The sequence below is a fragment of the Oncorhynchus clarkii genome, chromosome 5, assembly GCF_045791955.1.
Source record: "Oncorhynchus clarkii lewisi isolate Uvic-CL-2024 chromosome 5, UVic_Ocla_1.0, whole genome shotgun sequence".
In the NCBI taxonomy this organism is placed as follows: Eukaryota; Metazoa; Chordata; class Actinopteri; order Salmoniformes; family Salmonidae; genus Oncorhynchus; species Oncorhynchus clarkii.
In genome coordinates, this window is record NC_092151.1 from 51,427,429 (window position 1) to 51,440,887 (window position 13,459).

Below are 13,459 nucleotides of genomic sequence, written 5' to 3' on the forward strand. Positions count from 1 at the left end.
TGGACACCACTCTGTTTTTTTAACAAGAGATAGCACTTTTATAATCTAAGAAAGTATTAGAAATGTGCAGAAAGTAGTTTTGAATGCATTTTATTGAAGGTTTTTTGGCAACATAATGATATATTCTTACATACACTGTACAATGAGGAATTCAACTACAAAATACTAGTCTTCTCCCATTTTTTAAAACATTTCCCCCACTCACATGAACAAAAACAATCAATAAGAATAAAACAAGATAGATACAAAACAAAAACGTGAAGAACATAAATCAATCAACTCTAATTAGCACATGTAGGCCAATATGCAAGTGTGTGTGCATGGACTTTTCAGATGCATTTCTCACATGTGCAGCACATAGTATTTGTTCATCAGGACAAGATTCAGCCTCCCGAACAGCTTTCACAAGCGCTGCAGAGGCTGCTGTGTGGGGGAGGCCCTCCCTTCTTTGAATGTGTGGGGTTGCAAGTGCCTTTCCCAGCTGCTCCAGGAACACCCTCCTCTTGTTCCGCTTATCAGGCATCCAGGTAGGGTTGATCTTGTTCCATATCACGAAGGCATTATATGAGGACATATCAATGATGTTATGGAAGATGACCAGGGGCCAGTGGGCAGTAATCATCCTGCAGCTGTAAGTTCCAATCACCTTGTCCAGGTTGTCCACACCTCCTTTGTTGTGGTTGTAGTCCAGGATGATGGCTGGCTTCCTGTCCTTACAATCACTGATATCAGCAATTTTGTGCAGTGTGCTCAGGAAGACCACATTCTTCCTCCTCTTTGGGAGTTAAGAAACTAGAGGGGTGGTGGGGGTGAAGGCAAACTTTGATGAGAAATTCATTTAGACATACACACAGAGAGCGTGAGATTGCCTAGAAACCCGATGTTGAATTGCACGTTGGGCAAAAATTAGCATTTTAATTAGGAAAGTTCCCTCTCACGACCTCTACATGCCAGAATGTTGAATAAAATTATATTTTAAACGTACTTTACCTGTTGTCCATGCGGTTGGTCCTTTTGGCGGTAGGAATGTGAGACAGGCCTCCCGAGTGGCGCAGTGGTCTAAGGCACTGCCTCGAAGTGCTAGCTGTGCCACTAGAGATTATGGGTTCGAGTCAAGGCTCTGTCGCAGCCAGGAGACCAATGGGGTGGCGCACAATTGGCCCACTGTCATCCGGGTTATGTCTTTGTCCCATCGAGCACAAGTGACTCCTGTGGCGGGCCGGGCGCAGTGCATGCTGACACGGTCGCCAGGTGTACGGTGTTTCCTCCGACACATTGGTGCGGCTGGCTTCCGGTTTAAGTGGGAATTGTGTCAAGAAGCATTGCGGCTTGGCTGGGTTTCGGAGGACGCACGGCTCTCGGCCTTCGCCTCTCCCGAGTCCGTACGGGAGTTGCAGCGATGAGACAAGACTAACTACCAATTGGATACCACGAAAATTGGGGAGAAAAAAGGGATTTAAAAAAAAGGGGGAATGAGAATTTATCCACAGGATTTTCAAAGTGCTGGTAATGCGTTCAGATTTCTATTACCTGAAGCATGTGCAGAACCATGTAAACACGTGCACGAGCTCGGTTAGAATGCATGCGTCTCGTGCATGGATTTTTATCTTATGCACATGCTTCAGTGATAGAAATCTGAACGCACTACCAGCACTTTGAAAAAAGTTTGTAATTAAACTTTCCTGTAGATAGCGCATTTGGAAAGTATGCAGACCCATTGACTTTATCCACATTTTGATACGTTACAGCCTTACTCTTAAATTGTGTCCCCTCAATCTACACACAATACCCCATAATGACAAAGCAAAAAGAGGTTTAGATTTTTTTCCAAATTCATTACAAATTAAACACAATATTACAACTAAGTCTTCTTGGGTATGATGCCTCAAGCATGGCACACCTCTATTTGGGGAGTGTCTCCCATTCTTCTCTGTCAATCCTCTCAAGCTCCGTCAGGTTGGATGGGGAGCATTAACGTTAGCTAGCTACATGGTTGACACTGCAGCTAGCTAGTGACAACCTAATGTAATAGCTAGTTAGTTATTGCCACACACACACACATCTGATTAATTTGATCACTCTTTATGCCAATGCCAAGCAGAGACCATATGGGGAGCTAAAAACACATTAAACTTTGTCTGTCAGATTCTGGGTTAGCCAAAGTTGGCCATTTGATTTGCACTCGCCCTCAAAAACACAGAATAATTTTATCTGAGAAATACTTCTTACTCCAGAAATAGACAATATTACAAAAGGCAGAAGGTAATTAAACTTCTGATCGCATTTGGCTAAGAACCCACAAACAAAAATATCCTCAGGCATGAAGACGTACGCTTCACTTCAAGAGCCTTGGTGGAGATACAGGGTTTGATGGAGTTTTGATGACGAACTATTTTGAATACATTTCATTGGTCAAGGGGTTGTGAAACATTCATACAGACGTAAAGGGTAAAGGGGAACCAATAGCATCAATTCATGTAAAAATCGCTAAATTTGGAGGCTTTCCTCCGACAGTGATGACATGAAATATCTATCAACCTTCGTAACTGAAGTGATTTGGTAAAATGTAACGTAGTAAAAAAATTAAGTTACTTCCCTCAGAAATTACTTGAGTAAGAGTACAAGTACAGACCACAGAGAGTAACTTGAAAAGTACTAGTTCCTCCAAAAATTCAAAGAGCAAAGCAAGAAGCCTACTACATAGACTACTTGAACTGATGCCAAGTGGACCTGCAGTCTAAGTTAATGTATAGCCTACAAACACAACTTCCAGCTGACCCCTGCCTGGCTGTGATTCTAAATATAAAAAATTAATTCATTCAAATCCTCCTGCTGCAGGATTATGTTCCTTCTGCAACAAAAGGGGGCAAATGAAGATCCAACATCTAGACAAACCAAAAATAAATTGGGGACAAATATTGGGTTATAATATTGAAAATATATTTTTTTAAAGACATGCAACACAGCCTTACATTTTTTTTAACTACAAGTTAATCAGAAGGAGAAATAGTGAATATTGACAGAGGAGAATACATATTTCTGCAGTCCCTTCCTTTTTCCATTCTGCCAGGCAACGGTGTTCCACTCAGCTGTCTGAGTCCAAAACTAGCCGTGGCCTCAGATGAAATGCAGAGCCACATTCCTGCCCTATCCATTACTGCTGTGGCTAATAAGGGCTAAGAGAAGTCAGGGGTCTAAAAAAAACATAGGATGTTTTAAAATAGGTGTTTAGTGCTTCATTTCCTTATTTCATAGCCTTTTAGTGTACACAGAGCCATCAGAAAGTATTAAAACCCCTTGACTTATTCCACATTTTGTTGTGTTACAGCCTGAATTCAAAATGGAGAACATTGATTTTGTTTCCCATCTACACACAATACCCCATAATGACAAAGTGAAAACATGCAAATGTACTGAAAACAAAATACAGAAATATTGCATTTCCAAAAGTATTCACACCCCTGAGACAATACTTTGTAGAAGTACCTTTGGCAGCGATTATGGCTGTGAGTCTTTCTGGATAAGTCTCTAAGAGCTTGCCACATTTGAATTGTGCAACATTTGCCCATTATTCATCTTTAAATTCTTCAAACTCTGTCAAATTGGTTGTTGATCATTGCTAGACAACCATTTAAATCTTGCCATAGATTTCCAAATGTCAAAACTGTCACTCGGCCACATTCACTGTCTTCTTGGTAAGAAACTCCATTGTAGCTTTGGCCTTGTGTTAGGTTATTAGGTTATTGTACTGCTGAAAGCTGAATTAATCTTCCAGTGTCTGGTGGAAAGCAGACAACCAGGTTTTCCTCTAGGATTTTTTTTTTAGGATCTTTTTTATCCTGAAAAACTCCTCAGTCCTTAATTAACAATTACAAGCATACTCATAACATGATCCAGCCAGCACTATGATTGAAAATATGAAGAGTGGAATTCAGTAATATGTTGTATTGGATTTGCCTCAAACATAACACTTCGTATTTAGGACAAAAAGATAAATTGCTTTGCCACCTTTTTTGCAGTTTAACTTGTGTTGTTGAATGTTTTTATTCTGTACACGCTTCCTTTTCACTCTGTCAATTAGGTTGGTATTGTGGAGTAACTACAATGTTGTTGATCCATCCTGAAAGTTGAATGACTTTGATTGGTGACTTTAAAACAGTTCTCTCCTATTTTCCAAAAATCTCTGAGTGGTTTCCTTCCTTTCCGGCAACTGAGTTAGGAAGGACACCTGTATGTTTGTAGTGACTGGGTATATTGATACACCATCCAAAGAGGAATTAATAACTTCAATGCTCAAAGGGATGGTCAAGGTCTGTTTGTTTTTTTACCCATCTACCAATAGCTACCCTTCCTTGCGAGGCATTGGATAACTTCCTTATGGTGGAAATTCACTGCTTGACTGAGGGACCTTTCAGATAATTGTATGTGTGGGGTACAGAGATGAGGTAGTTATTTAAAAAATCACGTTAAACACTATTATTGCCCACAGAAACTTGAAACTTTAGGCTTGCCATAATAAAGTGGTTGAATACTTATTCACTCAAGACATTTTAGCTTTTCATTGTTTTATAACATTTGTCAAATATTCTAAAAACATCATTACACTGACATTATGGGATATTGTGTGTACACCAGTGACAACAAATCTCAATTTAATCAATTTTAAATTCAGTCTGTAACATAACAAAATGTGTAAAAATGGGTGTGAATACTTTCTGAAGGCACTGTAACCACATAGGTGAAAGCACTAATTTGAAACATGCTGCCCTCACCTATTAAATCCAATCAGATTATTAACTACGAGGTAAAGGAGCCAAAAAGGAGAAGCCATGTTCGACATGAATATAGAATATCAGTTGTCATTTCGGAATAAGCTAATATCAGAAACATTGACAAGCGATCAGTAGAGACAACCAAGTGTTTCCTGAGGAACACTTATGGACTTCACCTATTTTAAGGCTCAATTTTAAAATGGTCGTAGAGCTGTAAAATTTCACATTGAGTAGGTTTACATGCACACTAATACACTGAACAAAAATATAAAATGCAACAATTTCAAAGATAAGGAAAATCAGTCAATTGAAATAAATGAATTAGGGCCTAATATGGATTTCACATGACATGCATCTGTTGGTCACAGATCCCTTATAACAATTTAAAAAATAAGTTGGGGTGTGGATCAGAAATCCAGTCAGTATCTGCCTGCTGTGACCACCATTTGCTTCACGCTGCACGACACATCTCCTTCGCATGGAGTTGATCAAGCTGTTGATTGTGGCTTGTGGAATGTTGTCCCACTCCTCTTCAATGGCTGTGCAAAGTTGCTGGATATTGGCGAACCTGTTGTCATACATATAGATCTAGAGCATCCCAAACATACTCAATGGGTGACATGTCTGGCGAATGTGCAGGCCATGGAAGAACCAGGACAGTTTTACAGTTTATACAGAAATTCCTCGGTTGTGCAAATCTGCAGTTTCATCAGCTACCCGGGAGGCTGTTCTCAGACAATCCCACAGGTGAAGAAGCTGGGCTGGCATGGTTACATGTGGTCTGCGATTGTGAGGCCGGTTGGACGTACTGCCAAATGTTCTAAATCGACGTTGGAAGTGGCTTATGGTAGAGAAATGAACTTTAAATTCTCTGGCAACAGCTCTGGTGGACCTTCCTGCACTCAAAATGCCAATTACATGCTCCATCAAAACATCTGTGGCATTGTGTTTTGTGACAAAACTGCACATTTTAGAGTGGCCTATTATTGTCCCTAGCACAAGGTGCACCTGTGTTTAATCAGTTTCTTGATATGCCACACCTGTCAGGTGGATGGATTATCTTGGGAAAGGAGATATTCTCAATAACAGGGATGTAAAAAATGTAGGCACAAAATTGAGAAATTAGCTTTTTTTGCGTATTCTGGGATCTTTTATTTCAGCTCATGAAACATGGGACCAACATTTTACATGTTGCATTTATATTTTTGTTCAGTATAATTTGATATTAAACTGATTAAGGCAGTAGGGCGAATATGGAAATAGTAATGTGAAAATCTTACTCTGCTGATCTTAAAATCGGTATAAGGTCAAAAGTAAGCATGCGTCGATTAAAACGCCTGGTTTTCTGAGCTACCTTTCTAATTATTAGGACATGTAAACAGCTTTTCAGCAGTGTATTTGATCTGCGCATTTGCCAGCACCAGCAGAGTGAACCTCCCCTTCTTATCTGAAAAACTCAAAGTATGCATCTTAAAAATGGTTCACATACAAACTTTATATGTCCGTACTCAGAATCAAATAGACTTCGCAAAAATAAGCCACTGCATTTATCTGAAGTCCCATCAAGTAGCCTGATTTCAGATGTGCCCATGTAAACAAATTAGGAAAATCATTCTTCTTGTAAAGCATGTAAACGTTTTAAACAAACTGTTATATTCATCTGACCAGCCACAATAATCGTATTATTGTGTCCATAACCATGCTCACTGTGTCTTAGAGGCAGAGTTCATACTCATCATGATTCCATGTCTGGTTTTTTTCTAGTGACTATTCCGCAGCTTATTTTTATACACTGCTCAAAAAATAAAGGGAACACTAAAATAACACATCCTAGATCTGAATGAACTAAATATTCTTATTAAATACTTTTTTCTTTACATAGTTGAATGTGCTGACAACAAAATCACACAATAATTATCAATGGAAATCAAATTTATCAACCCATGGAGGTCTGGATTTGGAGTCACACTAAACATTAAAGTGGAAAACCACACTACAGGCTGATCACACGTTGATGTAATGTCCTTAAAACAAGTCAAAATGAGGCTCAGTAGTGTGTGTGGCCTCCACGTGCCTGTATGACCTCTCTACAACGCCTGGGCATGCTCCTGATGAGGTGGCGGATGGTCTCCTGAGGGATCTCCTCCCAGACCTGGACTAAAGCATCCGCCAACTCCTGGACAGTCTGTTGGTGGATGGAGCGAGACATGATGTCCCAGATGTGCTCAATTGGATTCAGGTCTGGGGAACGGGCGGGCCAGTCCATAGCATCAATGCCTTCCTCTTGCAGGAACTGCTGACACACTCCAGCCACATGAGGTCTAGCATTGTCTTGCATTAGGAGGAACCCAGGGCCAACCGCACCAGCATATGGTCTCACAAGAGGTCTGAGGATCTCATCTCGGTCCCTAATGGCAGTCAGGCTACCTCTGGCCCCCCAAAGAAATGCCACCCCACACCATGACTGACCCACCGCTAAACCGGTCATGCTGGAGGATGTTGCAGGCAGCAGAACGTTCTCCACGGCGTCTCCAGACTCTGTCACGTCTGTCACATGTGCTCAGTGTGAACCTGCTTTCATCTGTGAAGAGCACAGGGCGCCAGTGGCGAATTTGCCAATCTTGGTGTTCTCTGGCAAATGCCAAACGTCCTGCACGGTGTTGGGCTGTAAGCACAACCCCCACCTGTGGACGTCGGGCCCTCATACCACCCTCATGGAGTCTGTTGCTGACCGTTTGAGCAGACACATGCACATTTGTGGCCTGCTGGAGGTCATTTTGCAGGGCTCTGGCAGTGCTCCTCCTTGCACAAAGGCGGAGGTAGCGGTCCTGCTGCTGGGTTGTTGCCCTCCTACGGCCTCCTCCACGTCTCCTGATGTACTGGCCTGTCTCCTGGTAGCGCCTCCATGCTCTGGACACTACGCTGACAGACACAGCAAACCTTCTTGCCACAGCTCGCATTGATTGATGTGCCATCCTGGATGAGCTGCACTACCTGAGCCACTTGTGTGGGTTGTAGACTCCGTCTCATGCTACCACTAGAGTGAAAGCACCGCCAGCATTCAAAAGTGACCAAAACATCAGCCAGGAAGCATAGGAACTGAGAAGTGGTCTGTGGTCCCCACGTGCAGAACCACTCCTTTATTGGGGGTGTCTTGCTAATTGCCTATAATTTCCACCTGTTGTCTATTCCATTTGCACAACAGCATGTGAAATGTATTGTCAATCAGTGTTGCTTCCTAAGTGGACAGTTTGATTTCACAGAAGTGTGATTAACTTGGAATTACATTGTGTTGTTTAAGTGATCCCTTTATTTTTTTGAGCAGTGTATATCAAGAAATGTGAACAGCGGAAAAAGTAATGAAGACCGTGCAGAACAAACGTTCAGGAGAAAGACATTTTTACAAATGCTTATGCATTGTTCACACTACCAGCATAGAGTTATTTTTGCTTGTTCATGTAATGAGGACAATCGGAAAACAATAACATTCTGTTTTGACCTGAATGCAGACTCGTCATTAAATTACATTTGCATTACCAGAAGTTTAAAAAACTAGCGGCTGAATAATGGCCGGAGAGGAAAAGTACAGTACACTAGCTAACCACAGCTCTTTCGCCTACTTATCTGGAAACCACAAAACAAAAACATTCTCCAAATTGCCATTTGTCAGTCTGTAATTTTGCATGCTCACATTATACCCAGATATCGAGCTGGACGTACCCAGTCTAATACCTTGTATTCTTCTTTCATCACCTGTTCAATGAGCTCGGATTTCATTGGTGGTTTGGAGTACAGGCCTGAGAGGAGTCCGTGGCCCAGTTTAGCCCTTGTGGATAAACAAAAACAAACCAAAGGATTAGTCACAAACCAACATGGGCTGTCCTATTACACAAGCTTGCATTGTAATACAGTAGCTTCTCAAACCTGACTAAGAAAAGCTCTTTGCCAACAACATCAACATACAAACAAAAAAGTAAAGAAATTGGTCAAGAGTGTAAACTGGCAAACACATATGACCCATTACACATGCTTGCATTGTAAAAGCTACTCAAACTACTAACAGCTACTAAGAACAAAAGAGACTGGGCAATACCAGTGGTAAACAACTTGCTGATTTATGTGACGAGCTAAATCAAATCAACATGGTGAGGGTCATAAACATGATAACTACGTTATTTAACTGTGTATTGACTTACATTTGTGTGCTGAAGTCTGTGCTGGGGTCAAGAGGTGAGTAGTCATATATCCTCTGTAGATTTCCAACATACCTAGAGATTAAAAACAGACATCAATATGAGATTGAACACTACATTCATCCACCTGTACAAACCTGCCACTTACAGTACTGTAGGTATTGTTTTGCAACTATTTTATTTATCCATTATTTTACCAGGTAAGTTGACTGAGAACACGTTCTCATTTGCAACAACGACCTGGGGAATAGTTACAGGGGAGAGGAGGGGGATGAATGAGCCAATTGTAAACTGGGGATGATTAGGTGACCGTGATAGTTTGAGGGCAAATATTGAGGGAAATTATTATCCAATAGATGCGTACAAAACATGTAATAAGACCTTTAGGTCAAGTAACTTTTCTTTCATAGTCATCTTCATCGGTGTTGTTGTATGAGGGCGAAACATGACCCCCCCCCCCCCCCCCCCCCCCCCCCCCCCAAGACCCCCACGCCCAACGTCCTGATTTACTATGTTTATTCCGGTCCATCCTGGAGGCCTCGCTCTCGATCTCCCTGTATCCCTCTCCCACACTATCCCAGATGCTAGTAATACTTACGCCCTCTGGAACTCAGGGATGCTGAAGAGGACCTGCATGATGGTGCCCAGGTAGCAGCTGTTGCCCAGGTTCTTGATGCCCGTGAAACCCGAGCCGTACACTGCCTTCAGCTTCATGCCCGACTCCTGGATCACCTCCCACTCGCTGACTCGCGGCCGCATGCCGTTTGTGTTGTCTGTGTTGTGGTGGCCGTTATCTGTTCCATTCTGTTCAAATCAACAGATTAAAAAGAGGGAGTCCACATTCACAATGGGGGTCCAGCCATACCCAGAGACAGTTTATATTATTCCAGGGGGGGCACATTCCATTCTATGTGAAATGGAAATGGCTGTTTGATACAGGTTACTTTTGGTGACATTGACAGACAGTAGTTGTTGAAAATCATCTAATTGTATTCCTACAATGACGGCAAGACGTACCCGCTGAATCGGTATAATGTCTATTCCAAAGTGTTGCAAGTGTTCGGATATTTGCGGGTCCAGGACTGCTTCTTCTTCGTCGAACGAATAAATATCTGAGAGAGAAAATCAAAACAGTTAAACCTAGTTACAAGTTAATTGCTACTCGTAACGTCACAAACAACAAATTGAAGTAGGTTTATTGTCAGTTTATACACAACACAAGGGACAGTTTAGTAGAGACGGTCTGCTTTATACTAATGGAAGAATTAAAACACTGAAATCAGGCCAGTTTTTTGTTTTCCCCCAATATGTGTCACTGACCTGCTATGTCTGGGGTGAGGTTGTCCAGCTTGACTGCCAGGGGGAAGTTAGTGTCCTTGAAGTGGTCCAAGGCATGGCCGTTTCCTCCGGAACCATCAAAGAACCACTTCCCACAAAGCACCGCTCCGTCCGACAGGTTCAACCACAGGTTCTCTTTCATCTCACACTTCTGACATTTCCATCCACTGAGAAGAGAGGGGACAGGGGGGAAACATTGAGTCATATCACATGTTGCTCTCATACATTTGTTTCAGTGTCGTTTTTCCTTGCAGGACAAAATGGCAAGAATGTCCGAAAAGCATTCCCTCTCATTGGGGTTAATTTGTTGACCTGAATTATGTTCAACGTTTCAATGTTTCTCATTACAAAGCACTTCTTAACACTAGTGCTTTATAATGCTAAATAATAGGAGTAACTTCCATGTCAGGCAAAAGGCACTGTAACGTTACAGAGTACCTTGGCTTCAGACACCTAAGAAAACACCTGTTGATTGGAGAGCTGCTGAGAAATGGGTCGGCCAAGTTAATCCAAGTGCTCTGGTGTGTCCCATCATGTTTTGTGCACCTCAAAGAGTGACAGAGTTGACGCAGCTGCACATGGGTGTCCGCTTGGGGTTATATTTAGTGTGGTAACCTTCTCTCTCATCTACAGAGTGGCCCAGCCACATTCGGACCAATCTAAATTCGCTACCGTTCATAATTACCATCCTTAGCACAGGAAATTGATTGACCAGTTGCTGAGAAGTCTACCTATGACAAGCATGCCAGTATAATACATCTGAAAGAGAGCATATTCTTTCTGCGTATGTAGGCCTATGTGATCTGACCTTGGGAATATTCAACCAGGAGAGATTCCTTGATATGGGGGCAGAATCCCACTAGTAAAGCGGAGGGACGCGCAAGTAAATGAAGTTAATTGTTCTCAAAGTGGGCTCGCGGAGGTACTGCAGGGGTCCAGACCTCAAAATATATTTTTTTAAATACAAATTACATTTAATTGTCTTAATGCATATTAAACACATTTTGGGATCCGTGGAATAAGTTAAGAGGGTGCAATACAATGTAATATTAATTTACAATTTACATTAACCCTGGGCAACATGGGCCTGGGAGGCTAACAGGGATATTGGTATCCACAGTCCTCCACAAATTATACATTTTTCAACTCAATACCTCCTGTATTCCCCACCCCAATGTATTTATTTTTACATAAATGCACTGTAATTCAAGCTGTTAAAAAGGTCCAACGCAGCCATTTTTTATCTGTACTTAACAAAAATATAAACGCAAAATGTAAAAGTGTTGGTCCCATGTTTTATGAGCTGAAATAAAAGATCCCAGGAATGTTCCATTGGCACAAAAAGCTTATTTCTCTCAAATTTGGTGCACAAATTTGTTTACATCCCTGTTATTCAGCATTTATACTTTGTCAAGATAATTCATCCACCTGATAAGGTGCAGCATATCAAGAAGCTGATTAAACAGCATGATCATTACACAGGTGCACCTTGTGCTGGGGAGAATAAAAGGCCACAAAAAATGTGCAGTGCCACAGATGTCTGAAGTTTTGAGGGAGCTTGCAATTGGTATGCTGACTGTAGGAATGTCCACCAGAGCTGCTGCCAAATAATTGAATGTTTCATTCTCTACCATAAGCCGCCTCCAACGTCGTTTTAGAGAATTTGGCAGTACGTCCAACCGGCCTCACAACCGCAGACCATGTGTAACCACGCCAGCCCAGGACGTCCACATCCAGCTGCTTCACCTGTGGGATTGTCTGAGACCAGCCACTCGTACAGCTGATGAAACTGAGGAGTATTTCTGTCTGTGATAAAGCCCTTTTGTGGGGAGTTGGTGGTCCTGGCTCCTAAGTGGGTGGGCCTATACCCCCAAGGCCTACCCCTGCCTAGTCATGTGTAATCCATAGATTAGCGTCAATAATTCATTTATTTCAATTGACTAACTCGTTGAAATTGTTGCATGTTCCAGTTATATTTGTGTTCAGTATAAATACAAAATCATTTCTGGGTAACAACTTTACTGTGAATATTTTTTATAAAATATTCTAAAATAAACAAAAATTCTTCAAGCAATCATTTTGGTAGGAGTGTCTGGGAGTGGTCTGAGTGGCGACGGGAAAACTGAAAACAAGACGTTATTGGCAGAGGTTTGGAACTCTTACCGCCTGGTGATGTCACCGATTCAGGCTGAAATTTCAACCAGTCTTTTCAGACAGCTCTTATGCTGAAGGGCACTATCATTTTCACAATATTATTCCAACCTCACTTGGTATATATTTCCACACAATACCAAACATTAGGAACACCTTCCCAATATTGAGTTGCACCCCTCGCTTTTGCACCTCAACTCGTCGGGGCATGGACTCTACAAGGCGTCGAAAGCGTTTCACAGGGATGCTGTTGGCCCATGTTGCCTCCAATGCTTCCCACAGTTGTGTCAAGTTGGCGAGTTGTCCATTGGGTGGTGGACCCTTCTTGATACACACAGGAAACTATTAAGTGTGAAAAATGCAGCAGCGTTGCAGTGCTTGACACACTCAAACCCATGCGCCTGGCAGCTACTACCTACCGTACCCTATTGAAAGGCACTTCGATTTTTTTTGTCTTGCTCATTCACTCTCAGAATGGCACACAGACAATCCATGTCTCAATTACCTCAAGGCTTAAAAATCCTTCTTTAACCTGTCTCCTACCCTTCACATAAACTTATTGAAATGGATTTAACAAGTGAACATAGCTTTCACCTGGATTCACCTAGTCATGGAAAGAACAGGTGTTCATAATCTTTTGTATACTCCTGTAACGAATCTCTTCTTCGTCTGAAGAGGAGTAGGAAGGATCGGACCAATATGCAGTGTGGTAAGTGTCCATGTTAATTTATTAGACTGAACACACAAAAACAAAATAACAAAGCAAATGGAAGAAACAAAACAGTTCTGTAAGGTGACATACACTAAACAGAAAACAACTACCCACAAATCATAGTGGGAACACAGGCTACCTAAGTATGGTTCTCAATCAGAGACAACAATTGACAGCTGCCTCTGATTGGGAACCATACCAGGCCAAAAGCAGAAATACAAAACATAGAACAAAAACATCAAATGCCCACCCCAACTCACGCCCTGGCCAAACTAAAACAGAGACATAAAAAA

The 13,459-nt window shown here is 41.8% G+C and overlaps 1 protein-coding gene across 8 annotated transcripts in view; it reads right to left on the minus strand.

The window, feature by feature from the left end:
• The window catches only part of LOC139408971 (ubiquitin carboxyl-terminal hydrolase 13-like), a 55,630-nt gene that overhangs the window by 24,087 nt on the left and 18,084 nt on the right, over positions 1-13,459 (minus strand). For 3 of the 8 annotated variants that reach the window (XR_011634341.1, XR_011634340.1, XM_071153506.1), the window contains exons 6-10: positions 10,286-10,470; positions 9,983-10,077; positions 9,564-9,769; positions 8,969-9,040; positions 8,493-8,598 (exon numbers count right to left, since the gene is read on the minus strand). Coding sequence is in view for 3 of the 8 variants with exons in the window: in XM_071153506.1 (XP_071009607.1) it covers positions 8,493-8,598; positions 8,969-9,040; positions 9,564-9,769; positions 9,983-10,077; positions 10,286-10,470 (664 nt within the window). In the remaining 5 variants the exon portion in view is untranslated. The remainder of the gene's footprint in view (positions 1-8,492; positions 8,599-8,968; positions 9,041-9,563; positions 9,770-9,982; positions 10,078-10,285; positions 10,471-13,459) is intronic. The other 5 variants (XR_011634342.1, XR_011634343.1, XM_071153507.1 and 2 more) reach the window with 2 other exon arrangements.